At 42.0% G+C, this 14,443-nt stretch overlaps 1 protein-coding gene across 3 annotated transcripts in view; it reads left to right on the top strand.

Annotated features, from left to right (window-relative positions):
- The window catches only part of LOC138787090 (rab9 effector protein with kelch motifs-like), a 55,283-nt gene extending 41,148 nt beyond the window's left edge, over window positions 1-14,135 (top strand). For all 3 annotated transcript variants that reach the window (XM_069964226.1, XM_069964225.1, XM_069964224.1), the window contains exons 13-19: window positions 2,313-2,400; window positions 2,829-2,877; window positions 4,892-4,976; window positions 5,599-5,699; window positions 9,700-9,784; window positions 10,983-11,087; window positions 13,814-14,135. In XM_069964226.1, the coding sequence (XP_069820327.1) occupies window positions 2,313-2,400; window positions 2,829-2,877; window positions 4,892-4,976; window positions 5,599-5,699; window positions 9,700-9,784; window positions 10,983-11,087; window positions 13,814-13,918 (618 nt within the window). In that variant the 3' untranslated portion in view covers window positions 13,919-14,135. The remainder of the gene's footprint in view (window positions 1-2,312; window positions 2,401-2,828; window positions 2,878-4,891; window positions 4,977-5,598; window positions 5,700-9,699; window positions 9,785-10,982; window positions 11,088-13,813) is intronic.
- Window positions 14,136-14,443: the final 308 nt, after the last annotated feature.

Below are 14,443 nucleotides of genomic sequence, written 5' to 3'. Positions count from 1 at the left end.
CAAAAACTTTATTTAGAAATCAATAAAACCAGAGATAGACAGCTTGGTTGACGCGTTTCGGCGTAGGCACAAGGCGTGTGCCTACGCCGAAACGCGTCAACCAAGCTTTCTATCTCTGGTTTTATGGATTTCTAAATAAAGTTTTTGGACAAGAAGCCTGACCCGATCCTGTTGTGCTGGATTTTTCACTAAGATTGTATTACGTTTTGTGAGCCGAGAATGGGCCTGTCCGAGCACATGGATTGAGGGAGTGCCGGGAGAGCTGACATCTATAAACTTTGTATGTTACCTTAGATTCCTATGGGTTCAGCAAAATTATATGGGGGAGATTAAGAAACACATTTTTCAAGATTGGCGCCTAGTGCAAAAAAAAAAAAAAAACCACGCAAAAGTTTTTGGGCAAGGACCCCCCATGTGCAAAAACTCTGTTTTTATTGTCCTCTCTGTCCAGATTAGCCAAAAAACAGGCTGAAAATCTACACCAGCTTGGCATAGATTTTTTGGCCTTTGCACAGCAGTCTCCGCTATGCTGGATTTATCAAGAGGTTGCGCAAACCCGGTAAAAATAAGTGCTGCTATCTTGTGCTATTTGTCACTTTCACATAGGGAATACAGTTGGGTCCAGATATTTGAGCAGTGACACCATTTTTACAGTTTAGTTTCTGTGTACCGCCACAATGAATCTAAAACAAAGCTATTGATATGCAGTGGGGAAAGCAAATCGTATGCTGGGCTGTATAGCTAGAGGTATAACCAGCAGGAAGAGGAAGATTGTGATCCCGCTGTATAGAGAAACACAGGATAATGCAACAGCTCACCGCAATGGCAAGATACAGACCCACTAAAGCCATGAAAATAGTTAAAAGCAGCCCCCCCCCCCCCAAATGCTAAAAAAAATTTCCGCTAAAATAATGAGGCTCTTGGTTACCATTTGCAAACAGTCTAAACCACCCCACCACGATAAGGTAGCCTCATGCTCGGGGCGGACCCTACACTGTACTATGGCCTCTCTATGGCGTACAATACGCCTATGCTCTGGGCATGCAAGATCCATCTTATACCGGCAAAAGTAATTACACCACCTGGGGGGGATGGGTGGAGTGCACTGCCTCTACTTGGTCTACAGACAATAGTTGATAGTAGACTGTAAATCTCACAAGACAAGAACTGCACTGAGGACCTTTCATATAGGAGATCTGTGAGTAGTTGAGAGGAGTTTGTGCAGAGAGTTTAGAACAACAGAGAGAAGTTTGTTCTGCAGGTTCGGAGTAGTAGAGAGAAGGATGTCGCAAGAATCCCAACCCAGGATAGAAGTGTGCTGTGCCGGAACTTTAGAAGAAGGAGAAGAAGTAGAATACTGTAAACTTAAGAATAGACGTTTACTTGTGCCTGTGTTTTGACTTCTTGTCTTTACACCACCTTTTGCCCACCAGTGTCGTCTGACTCAACTTGAAGGTGACACAAGCCCAATGCCTTGTTACCTGGGTTTTGCAAAGTGGCCAAAGTTCCCTGGTGACACCTGCGCTGCGAGCCAGGGCCCAGATGGACCACAATAAGGACCAACTTGTCTTGCGTCCTCTTTGCTCAGAAACATGGCTAAGACTGACTAGGTGTGGGTGTATGCTTCCTATCCCCATGTGAAGACTTCCTACAGGTGATGTAATAATGAGCAGTGGAGAAGAAAAACATAGGTAGAAAGAGAAGGTCCTCATTGGTGTACAGATTACAATAAACAATAACCATTTGCTTACCTGCAGCTGTGCAAAACATAAGTACCATTAAATACAAAAGTGACATCTTGTGGCAAAACTTAGGTACTGCTTCATCACCACAGTTTACTTAGAGTACAGACTTTTGCGAAGGGTGTAACCATAAGCAACACCCGTAGTGGGACACCACACATGCATTGGTTTCAGGTCAAGTTTTCCTCACTTTTCTGGCTTTAACAGTCCCACGATCCTAATCCTATAGAATATGTCAAAATAAAGTAGAATGTTTTTTTCAGAGCATGTCAGTAGTAACATCATGTATGGGCTAGTACTCCTGCAGAATGATCAACACTATAGAGAGATTGCATCACAACAAATTGCTGTGGGGGCTTTCAGGAGATCATTTGAGAATAGAACAGAATACATTTCTGAGCCTGTGGCCTAGAAGGTTGTTCTTTCTGGTAAAAATACATTTTTTCTTAATCTCATATAAACGCTGTAAATTAAGCATTACAATTCTATACGCCAGATTTTTCCCTTGAGTATTATATGTGAACATACTATCATTTCTTTAGTAAAATGTCTTTTTCCCCATTATTTAAGCTTTTTGTGTTTGGTGGAAGAAATGAAGAAAAAGACTTCAATGATGTAATGGCCATGAAACTCATAAACCCTTCTGACAGACAACCCTGTAAGTTATACAATGCAATGTTATTTAATGGATCACATTCTATAAACTTATAAAAATGTGGGAAAAATGTCTAAAAAAAATCCATTAAATCTGATATGTATGTTAGAAATCTAAAGCTTAGCCTTTGTTTTCTACCACCATCGTGCTGTGGAATTGTACATCAGAACCAAACAAATTCACCTGGTATCTGTTTTATCTTAAGTTTCCTATTAAAGTCTATGGATCAGTGGCCATCAGTGCACTCATTTTTCTCGGCCATATTTCGTTCACCTTTTTGGATGGTCATTATCTCATTTTTAGATGAAAATTCGGTCACATTATTAAAATAACGACCAATAGGTAGCTGAAATATGGGCGAAAGAGACATGTGAACATAAGTACGTCTTGCATATATTCTTGTAAAAGCTGATATTTGTAATTCTTTGCAGTAATGAAAGACATTCTGCTGGAATGTGGGATTCAAGGCATAAGTAATGGGTAAGTAAGTATATCTATAAAAAATTTTATTCTTGTATTGATACAATGAAAACTCCCAAAATAAGGTCCTAATATTCTTACCATTACCCCTTTAAGAATGCTCTTACATATGCCATTGCAGCCACAGGTAGTGTTTGTGAATTAGCACTATTTGGCACCTGGACTAGCCATTGTTTTAAAGGGGTTATCCAGTGCTACCAAAACATGGCCACTTTCTTTCAGAGACAACACGACTCTTGTCTCCAGTTCAGGTGCGGTTTGCAATTATGCTCCATTCACTTCAATGGAACTGAACAGTAAAAACCCGCCCAAGCTGGAGACAAGAGTGGGGCTGTCTCTGGAAGAAAGTGTCCATGTTTCTGTAGCGCTGGATAACCCCTTTATAAAGCTGCAAGTCCATGTGTTGTTCAGCAATTTTTATTAAATTGCAAGTGCTACCCATTGCGGACCGTAAAGAGCACCTTTATTTTAATGTAATGGAAACAAAAAGGCAGTTGAATGTATGACTTTAAAGCTATATTCACACACAGTAAAAAAAAAAAAAAATCAAATACCTAAAACTACCAAAAATCCATTTGTTTTGGGGGGTTTTGTTCTGTATTGTGTTTCTGTACTTCCTGGTTGAGCAGTTTCCAGAATGCAATGCTTTCCATCAGCTCTTCATCACAGTCCTCCACCCTGCCCATTCCCCGCCCAAATCTGTTACAGAACATCTAGGCTGTGTTTACACATTGCAGTTTCATTGTGTTACTGAAATATTTGCAGTACTTTATCATTTCATTGTAGCCCCACCCACACAACACACTGTATTCTCTACCTGTAACACCACACAGCATGCTGTATTCTCTACCTGTAACACCACACAGCGCGCTGTATTCTCTACCTGTAACGCTGATATTGGAATAAAGTAAAGAACTTTTTGAATTTATTTTATTTTTTTCTTTTCATTTCCACGCACATATTATGATCAATCATATTTTAACTTTGAAGTTGATCCCCACAATAAGGACCTTATCCCATATTATCTTACATGGGATATACTGTTTATGCCTTGTTTTTTGTCCAGGAGGGATTGACAGTGCCGACTCTGATCCTCTTTGCCGTTTAGGATAATTTACTTGTGTTACTGCCTCATTTTTGTGAATACGCTGCAGTACTGCAATGACACTCCAACATGTGTGAACACAGCCCTAATTTCACTGCAGACTTTTGCACAATCAGTGAAATGAGTGCAGCAGCTTCTTCTGGCTAGTCAGAGATGGTGAACCACTCAGGGGATTGGGGGATCCAGCAAAGCCTCCTGTGACATCACGCCCTGCCCCCTGTCTGCATCATCAGCCTGCACTCAGCAAACACACACAATGTGAGACAGAAGCATGGAATATTTGTCTCCAAAGGGGGAGATCAGAAGGAGCAGGAGACAATGTGAATTGGCACAGAAGCCATTTTTCTTCACTTCCTGGATGTCAGTCAGCTACCAGTGTGGCAGAACCGTACAGATGTGGTAATGCATTGTATAGACACATCTGTATAACTTTTAATGTACTTTTAATAGAAAATAAGTTTTCCTTATGTGGAGTTCCCCTTTAATGCAATACATATTCAGGTCCTGTTCTATCTGGTATAGTCTACCATGTAGAACTGGTCTTGATATCAAATCAATAGCCCCAGCAAAGTAACTTGGGTTCATCAGCACTGTTTGGATTCATAAAATGATGACAAAGTGTTAATGATTATTGCACTGGTTAAAGTGACTGTACCACCAGGCCCAGGCTAAAGCACTGGAGGCGGGCCGACCCACCCTTAGTGGGAGGCAACCCTAGCCCGTCTATGATAGGGTTCCATTGATTCTAATGGAGTCACGTCATGGAGGGACTGGGGTTTCTTCCCACTTGGGGTGTGTCGGCCCGCCTCCAGTGCTTCAGCCAGGGCCTGGTGATACAGTCACTTTAAATAAAATAAGAGATGCATAAATGTCTTGTAATTGTTCTGTATTCTTTTTGATGCTTTTTAGATATACACCAACCAAAATCCCAAAAGTGAAATATCATCTGAATGAGCTGGAGCCTCCTAAAACCTGTGCTACACATGGCATTCCTGTAAGTGCATATAAAGCCCAAGGGCTTATCCAGAATGAAAAAAGCATATCCACTTTCCTGCAACAACATCACCACCCTTGTCCCCAGGTTGTGTGTAGTATTACAATTTGGCTCCATTCACTTCAGCGGAGCTGCAAAACCACACCCAAACTGAAGACAAGATGTGGAAGAAAGCACACATGGTTTTCTATGCCTGGATCACTTTTTTTTTTTTTTTTACCATCTTACATTAGCTTAATATTGTCCATGCTATGGGCAGCATAAAATACATACTGGTTTCCTTATTAGGGGCTGTTAACACTAATGAATTTGGCGGAGTTTCACGCGCACTCTGCCATCCACCCAAAAAATTGACATGCCCATTCTTTGATGCGTGTGAGACATCCTATTGAATCAATGGGACAGGCGAAACTTCAAGTGGAGTCCATGAGTTCTTGGAAAATGACCTTAAATGCATAAAAATGCAGACGGATGACTATACCTGTAATACAGACTTCCGTTTAGTTTAAATGACTATGAATTGCTGCATGAAATATTTCCCAGATCTGTATATTTTAAGTACTAATGATATTCACGTAGTAATTTTGCTTAACGTTCATGCGATATAATTATTTTATTGCAGGAAATTAAAGAAAGCAGCTTTATGTCTCTTCGAGGTGAAGCAATAGAAAAAATAAGATCCGCCTTTGTCTTGTTAGATGCTGAATTTGAAAAATTTGACCTGTAAGTACTCTTGCTATTACAGAGGCGTTAAAGGGGTAGTGCGGCGCTAAGAAATTATTCACAGAATAACACACATTACAAAGTTATAAAACTTTGTAATGTATGTTATGTCTGTGAATCGCCCCCTTCCCGTGTCCCACCACCCCCGCACCTGTACCCGGAAGTGTGGTACATTATACATTACCTGATCCGTGTCGCGCATGTCCGCCATCTTGTGCCAAGACGTCATCTTCGGATGGACGGCCGAACCGCTCTGACCGTCCCTAGTGCCAGCCGCCTTCTGCAGCGTCACCAGATGCTCATCCGCGATTGGCTGAGCATAACTGTGCTCAGCCAATCGCGGCTGAGCACAGTTATGACGCGGCATCAGGGGGGGGGCGGCATCAGGGGGTGCGGCAGCAATTCGGCCGGCCTCCCTAAGATGACGTCTTGGCACAAGATGGCGGACGGGCGCGACACGGATCATGTATGTATAATGTACCACACTTCCGGGTACAGGTGCGGGGGTGGTGGGACACGGGAAGGGGGCCATTCACAGACATAACATACATTACAAAGTTGTATAACTTTATAATGTGTGTTATTCTGTGAATAATTGTTTACCATCGCACTACCCCTTTAATATTGTATACTAGGACAACCCTACTTATATACTAGAAAAACATTTCTGTAAAGGCCCTAATTAGAATAAATCCCTGGATCAACGTCCTATCACATGTACTCTAGTGCCCATAACTTGCAATATTATACTTTTCAAGAAAAGCATCCAGACTTCCCTTGAATGTATTTAATGAATCAGCCATGAAAACGTCTTGTGGCAGAGAATTCCAAAGTCTCACTGCTCTTACAGTAAAGAATCCACGTCTGTGCTTGTGGTGAAATCTTCTTTGTCTTTGTCATGGTTACAGGCCTAGGTGTAAAAGGATCACTACAAAGACCTCTGTACTCTCCATTCATATATTTTAACATTGTGATCAGACCCCAAGCTTGATAACCTGTCTTGGTACTGTCACCCACCCATTCCCTTAATGACCTTGGTCGCCCTCCTCTGCCCCAGCTCCAGTTTAGAGGATTCTGAAATGTATTACCTACAGTATGTGGTGAAAGATTGTGTTCATATGTACAAAGGGCTAGGTTCATGTCTACATCCTGGGTTCTGTTAGTAGCCACTGTCACAGATTCCAAAAATACCAGACAAAATAATGCAGTACACAGAGCTATTCTGTCCAGATGAATGCAAGGCACCATAACGACAACTCACTTCACTAAAGGATTGGGATTGGGATCCAGCACTGGTGTATTATCAATGTGATGGAGAAGAACGATGGGGAAAGGTGGCCATGTAAACCTAGCCATATAAAGCATCCCAGATACTTCTCTAATGTAATAGGTTGTGCAGACCTGTTTCATTACCTGAGAGGTTTATTCAGAAGTACACAGTGCTAAATATGTGCAATACACCAGCAGTGGGGAATAGATAATTGGCCACAGGACAAAGCGTATAATTTACTTCTCTCCGCCTGCAGCAGTAAAACAAAAAGTCATTTTTTAAATGGAAATACATTACTAAACTATCTCACACATTCTTTCAGCAAAGATTGGTGATCGCCAGTCTTGGTGACACAATAAACATGTAAAACTAAGCGGCAATACCAAAAATGTTTATTATTTTTCCATGCGGTCTTTAAGGGTCCTTATTCTAGGCCGCCACCTTCATACAGCAGCCCTAGAGTAAGGGATTGCAGGAGCGGGCCCCCACGGTTTCTCAGTCCTAATAGATTAACCCTTTACATGCCACTGTCAGATTGTGACCATGACATGTAAAGAGTATACAGTACTGTACACTTAACATCAGCTTCCGGATGCCAAGGTTTTCAGTCCGATGCATTTCCATGGCAGCCGGGGGTCCTTGTGAAGACCACAGGGCTGCCATGGATGCCTGTGTACTTGCGGTGTCTGCAGCATGACCGGGTAAATTGCATTGCTGACAGACTCAATAGAGACTAGTGCAGTGTATTACAGTAGTGATCTAATGATTATGCTGGTTTTACACATGCCAATTTTTTGTGGAGAACTGCCACTGCAGTTAATGTGCAAAAACTGGAAGTGGATCCAACAGTAAAGAGAAGAACAAGTTGTCCCTTTATATTTTCCATCCCATTTGAATCTACCTCTGACTTTGGCACAAAAGCTGCAGTGTCAGTTTTCCATAAAACTGTAATGTCTGAACACTTTTTGGTTAAACAAATGTACCATTTTTTTTTTACATTAGCTGATCGGCACAGGGATCCCAGAGGCACTGTACTTTTTTGAAACGCCACCTGGTTCTCACACTCGGCACAGGTTTTTTCATGTGCAATGACCTGGCGCACTGGGCAGGACTGCCGCCCCCCATTTTGACGATATCCCCTCCACATGTCACAGAGGGGAGGGGATAAGGTCACACTGGAGGGCAGAGGTCATGCCCCCAGTGCTCCGAGCCAGGCCAGTGCACAGGAAAATAGCGACGCAGAGAGCGGAAAATGGGTACCGTTTCAAAAAAGGGCTGCGTCCTTATATACATTTGCTTTAATCTGCCTCCCAAAAAAACTATAAAAAAGACGAGCAAAAAGTCAATAGTTATTCTAAAATGGTACAGATAAAAAGTACAACTTGTCCCACAAAAATAAGCGCTGATATGCCTGTGTCAATAGAAAAATATGAAGGTCATACCACTTGGGAGGCAATCATGGGGGAAAAAAAAATGACCTGGACATTAGGGCCCAGAAAGCATGCAGGGGGAAGGGCTTAAAAAAAGTTAAGAGGGGGGGGGGGTGATTTAGGCACTTATTATGGGATGGATGGATTTATATATTAAAAAACTTTTATTTATTTTTTTAACACACTTTTTTAGTCCCCCTAGGGGGCTTCTATGAGCAATACCATGAATGCTCATAGAGTTCATTGCACTACATATGTACTGTGTTGATCCATCATTTCTGCACTCAAGTACCTAAGCCTGCTGCCGATGTCAGGCAGCAGCCCAGGAGACCTCAGACTGTACTGACAATTTATCAGCTCCCCTTGTTGCGGGTATCCGATCTGGACCACTGATCACCATTGAGGGTATGTTAAAGGGGAACTCCAGGTAGAGGTTAAAAAAAATTAAACTTCTGCAGAAGCATATAGCATTACTTAACTGTCCATCCCAGTTTTGAAACTACCATAAATCCATTTGTTTGGGGGGGGGGGTTATTCTGTATTGTGTTTCTGTCCTTCCTGGTTGAGCAGTTCCCAAAATGCAATGCTTTCCCTCAGCTGATCATCACAGTCCCCCACCCATCACAATCAGTAAAATTAGTGCTGCACCTGCTTCTGGCCATTCAGAGATGGTGGATCCCTCAGGGGATTGGGGATCCAGCTAAGCCTCCTGTGACATCACGCCCTGCACCCTGTTTGCATCATCAGCCTGCACTCAGCAAACACACACAATGTGAGACAGTACTTTAAGAAGTTAAAAGAATATTTCCTTTGGGCTCCATGCACACATCAGAACCATATGCATGGAGCCTGTATGGTAGCGCTGAGTCTTTATGGCTTACTACTTTAACATGCTTTTATGTGCTTCTTTGTAATATGGCACCTGATGACACAAGACATTATTTTTGTCATGGGGTGGGGACCCTCTGTATAAAGTAGGAGACGTGTGGAGATGCAGGAGGGCCACAAATGCAGTTTGATGGTGCCATATTACAGCTCCATATGAAATGGAAGTTCTAAGCTGTGATACATATAAAGTGTATGAGCTCTTACTGAAGCTGTTGCCCATAGGAACCAATTAAACTTCTCTAATTTCCTAAAGGGCATCTGACAAATGAGAGCTGAAAATTGGTTGATATAAGAAAGACCATATTTTTTTTCACTTCTCTTGTACTAGTTTTGTTTTTTGTTTTTTTATCTCCCATATGATTTGATACTCTGTTAATAAAATAAACATCAAATTAAACATTGTGTGTCTTAGTGAAAGAAGAAAATTCACCCAGGAGCAAGCTTCTTTCTTTGAAGAAAAAGAAGAATTTAACAAGCAGTACAAGCTGCGTCAACAGGTTAGTCTGGTAGAAATGTATTTATTGAATAATTTAATATGAATACAACCTGTATTGTACTTATATATTTAAAAAAGCGCTGCGGAATCTGTTGGCGCTATACAAATAAATATTATTATTATTATTATTAATGAAAAGTAGGATAATAGCTATGATATACAGCACCAACAATCATATAATCATATAATAGTACACAATATTGTAAAATAAACCAGTTGCCTCCAGCCGTAATAGCTCCTGCTGAAAGATAGCGATCAGCTGACATGCACAGTGTTGGCGGATTGTTGTCTTTCAGCATGCTGAATTAAAACTACAACAATAGTGACGGTTTGCTGGCTGTCGCTCTGTGTAATAGGAGCAGCACAATCTAAAGATCGTCAGGGCAGCCCCTCCTGCAGCTCTGTGCAGTTCACCCCCCCCCCCCAGCTCCTCCATACTCGCTGTTGGTGCATGTAATAGCACCAATAAAGAGCGTGGAACAAGGAGGAAGCGAGTGCTGACCTAACAGGCCGGCACTCGCTTGCTCCTTAATGTTGGGCCTTAACCCCGTAATGACAGAGGGCGTAATTATACGCCCTGGCGTCGTTAAGGGTGTTCAGAGGGGGGCCGCGCGGCAACCCCCCTCTGAACCGCGGCGATCCCGGGTGCTATCTTCAGTCCAGGACCGCTAATTAGCTTTTGAAATGCAGTTGTCAAAGTTGACAGCGGCATTTAAAATTTTGCCTTTCCTGGTCCCAGGTGGTCTAGTGGGGGGATCGGACACCCCCAGCACCCCCCCCCCCCCCCCCGCACGCACGACGTTTTTGCGGAGGAGCGATCCCTGCATCTGTGCTGGGCTGCAGCAGCCGAAAGCAATAGAGCACAGATCTAATTGATCTATGCAGTATATCTTTACTGCATCGATCTTAATGAGAGATCAGTGTAGTTATACTAAAAAAAAAGTATATATTAATAAAAAATCCCCTCCCTAATAAAAGTTTGAATAACCCCCCTTTTCCCATTTTATAAATATAAATAAATAGGTTCGGTATCACCGTGTGTGTATTTGCCCAAAATATTAACTTATTTAATTCCTGATCCCTCAAGGTAAATGACGTAAGCGACAAAAAATGCCAAAGTGCAAAATTGCGCTTTTAAAACTATGAAATGAGTGTATTTTTCGTTAAGTTTGCACTCGCTAATGCAGCAATGTATGCAGGAACTTCAGGAAATGATGGAAAAACACCGGCTACAAAATGAAGCATGGCTGAAAGCAAGAGCAGAAGAAAATGACAAAGAAAGGAAAGACATTTGTAAATTAAGAGTAAGTTGGGACTGTGATGGGGATATCTTTCACAACTTCTGTTTTTTGGTATATACCCTTTTATTTGAACAGACTTCACTTGTCAAATTAGATTAATCTAGATAAACAATTATTCTGTGTTTGTGGTTTAGGGAAAACATAGTTAGCACCGAGTTCACACTTATTTTATCAGGCATTATGTCACAGAAGTTACACTACGCACAGGGCTGTATTAACAGCTGCTGCTGTCCTAGGCACTAAACCTGAATCCGCCCCATCTTCACGCACCTATTGGCGATACCAGACCTGACCAATACCACCATACCCCCCACCCCCCTGGAAAACACACCAGATTTACTGGCAAGTCTGAACGGGAGTAAGGAAACAAAAAATAAAAACAAAAAAATTAGTTTTTTCTGTCCCTCTGCTCCCTGGTGCTGCCCCCCTGCAAGGTGCTGCCCTAGGCACCGGACCACGGGTGCCTAGTGGTAAATATGGCCCTGACTACGCAGAAGCATTAAGGGTACCTTTATTTCATACATCTGATTTCAACAAATGATTCGGGTTAAACAATTTTTACAAAAATTATTTCATTTACGGAGAAAAATATGATGTATCAACAGCCGGTGAATGCCAAAATCATCAACCCATTCAAGGTTGACATAGTGGATCCAGTTTGCACAGTTTGTCACTGTGAGCGTGCAGATGCAGCTGCCAGCAGACATTCGGGATGCTGTGGAAACATCCTAGGCATCGCTAAGTTCCGTGCACAAGCCTTAAATGAATAGTGCTCATGCACAGACTTTTGTTAACGATTGGGATGTTTCCACAGCCACCCAAACTTCTGTTGGCAGCTTCCTCCGTGCAGGGAACCCCATATGATGACAGGTAGTTTAGCCCAGCTGACGAAGTTTCATCAGCAGAAAAGGCTACTAGTTTCATGGCAATATCAGAATTGGATCTCTGCTTATTGGCAAAGGGTTGCCTTCTCTGATGAGTCACATTTGCTGCCTTATCAAATGTAAGAACGTTAGCATGTCAGGTGAGAATCATCAGAGAACAAACAGCCTGTAACCATTGCTGGAAGAACACAAGCTGGTGATAGAGGTGGCAGCGTTATGATGTTGGGCACAGTCATCCATGTAGAAGACACTCTCAACTGAATTGGGTATGGATGCATCCTTGCAAATCATATACACCCATACATGCAGATTGTGTTCCCTGGACAAAACAGTGGGGGAGATTTATCAAGCATGGTGTAAAGTAAAACTGGCTCGGTTGCCCCTAGCAACCAATCAGATTCCACTTTTCAGTTCTCGCAGATTCTATAAAAAATGAAACACGGAATCTGATTGGTTGCTAGGGGCAACTGAGCCAATTCTAATTTACACCAGTTTTATAAATCTCGCCCAATGTGTCCATGATTTGTCGAAAAAACGTGACCCAAGTAGAAGAACTACTCGGGCCCCCAAAGTCCCCAGATTGGAACCTAATTGGGCATCTGTGGGACCACCTTGATTAAAGTGTATTTTTTATGGCTCTCCTGCCTGCACCCTCCAGCAGTTGTAGCATGTACTGTAATCAGCATCGATCCAGATGCCTGTGACAACCCACCGCCACCTTACTGGGTCACTCTGTATATGCTCTACATAGTGGTTACACTGTATATTAGCTGGTGGTCATAATAATGTTTCATATTTGCCACTTAGGAAAAAAAAGCCCTTTTATAGGCCAATAAGCATTCCTCTTAACACTCATACATGGGCTGTGTAAGGGTATATTCACATGGGCGGGCTCGCAGTTCCCATACACTACATACTTGCTGCGGTCTAAACGACCACAGCGAGTATGTAATTATACCGCCCTTAACCCCTTCTGCTCCCCCGCTGTAAGCATACTTTACCTGTCCTTGCTGCACGGGTCCGACGTCCTGCTCTCCCACCCGGCCAATCAGTGGCTGCGGCTGGGCAACACACTGATTGGCCGGACAGGAGAGCAGGACGCCGGACCCGTGCAGCAAGGACAGGTAAAGTATGCTTACAGCGGGGGAGCAGAAGGGGTTAAGGGCGGTATAATTACATACTCGCTGCGGTCGTTTAGACCGCAGCAAGTATGTAGTGTATGGGAACTGCCAGGACCTGCCGGGCTCGCAGCGAGAATCTCGCTGCGAACCCGTCCATGTGAATATACCCTAAAAGTGACAGAGATCATTTACTTGCTCATCGGACAATTCGATTTTTTTGTGCTTCTGGCTCTGAGTGGGGACCTGGGACATGACGTGTTAGGCACTCTCAGACGTCACGTCCCAGGTCCCCACTCAGACCCAGAAGCGGCTAGGGACCGGAGCTGCGGGAAACTGGCAACAGCGCTGGACCAGGGGAGGTGGGAGCATGCTACTTCTTTCATCCTCCCCAGCACTCCTTTAAGCCTAGTGGCCAAGCCAAATGTTAGGTTTATTTCATAATAGAAATTAAAATGAAAAATAAATAAATAAAATCACCAAGCACATTCCCTTTAAGGTACAATATAGTCTCAATATAAAAGTGTGTCTGAAAAATGCTTCACATTAAATAATACTAAATAATGACTAAACACCATGCCACAATTCTATGGGTTTAAAAAGTTTACATTTTATTTTATAGCACCTCTGCCCTTGCCATAAAAATGAATACAGAGTACTATAAAACATGTGTATGCAAATCTATTATAATAATCAACTCTTTAACTGTATTTTAATTGCTACTCAGGAAGAAATTCTTCTACAACAGAAAAAGTTGAAAGAAGAACAGCAAATGATTGAAAAACGCAATCAGCAGTTGATTTCTATCATGCAGCAGTTCAAAGGAATGTAAAATGCTTTTATGTTCATGGCAAAAGCAGGAAGATGAATCCCAAATCTTTCAACTGTGTTAATCTGAAAAATGTGTGATTTGTACTTGCTATCAACACAACTATTACTAAAATGGTATTTTTCATATATTTTATACTTGGCATTTGATACACTAAGGAAATATATAAACAAAATGTATATTATATATGACCAGAATAAAACCATTACCATTAGGCTTATTTCCTTCTTTTTTTTGTCATTGAAATTGACCTTAGTTCTTAGAGGGCAGTTATTAAAAGGTTTTCAAATGTAGACAATGCTTATTTGTTACAAGGGTTTCTCAAAAATAAGTTGACCCCAGGTCACCCTGATGTTTAAACCCCCAGTAGTAAATTGTGAAATGGGAGTAAACATGGCAGTAAGTTTTCCATCCTGCAATACAACATAAGGACAAAATTACATGTATACAATGCAAGCAATTCACAAACTTATCTTTTAAAAATTGAAAGATCTAAAAAATCTAAATCTAAACAAAATATATATTTTG

Source organism: Dendropsophus ebraccatus, chromosome 3, assembly GCF_027789765.1.
Source record: "Dendropsophus ebraccatus isolate aDenEbr1 chromosome 3, aDenEbr1.pat, whole genome shotgun sequence".
Classification (NCBI taxonomy): domain Eukaryota; kingdom Metazoa; phylum Chordata; class Amphibia; order Anura; family Hylidae; genus Dendropsophus; species Dendropsophus ebraccatus.
Note: the sequence above shows the minus strand (reverse complement) of the source record. Positions and strands in the feature narration are given on the sequence as shown.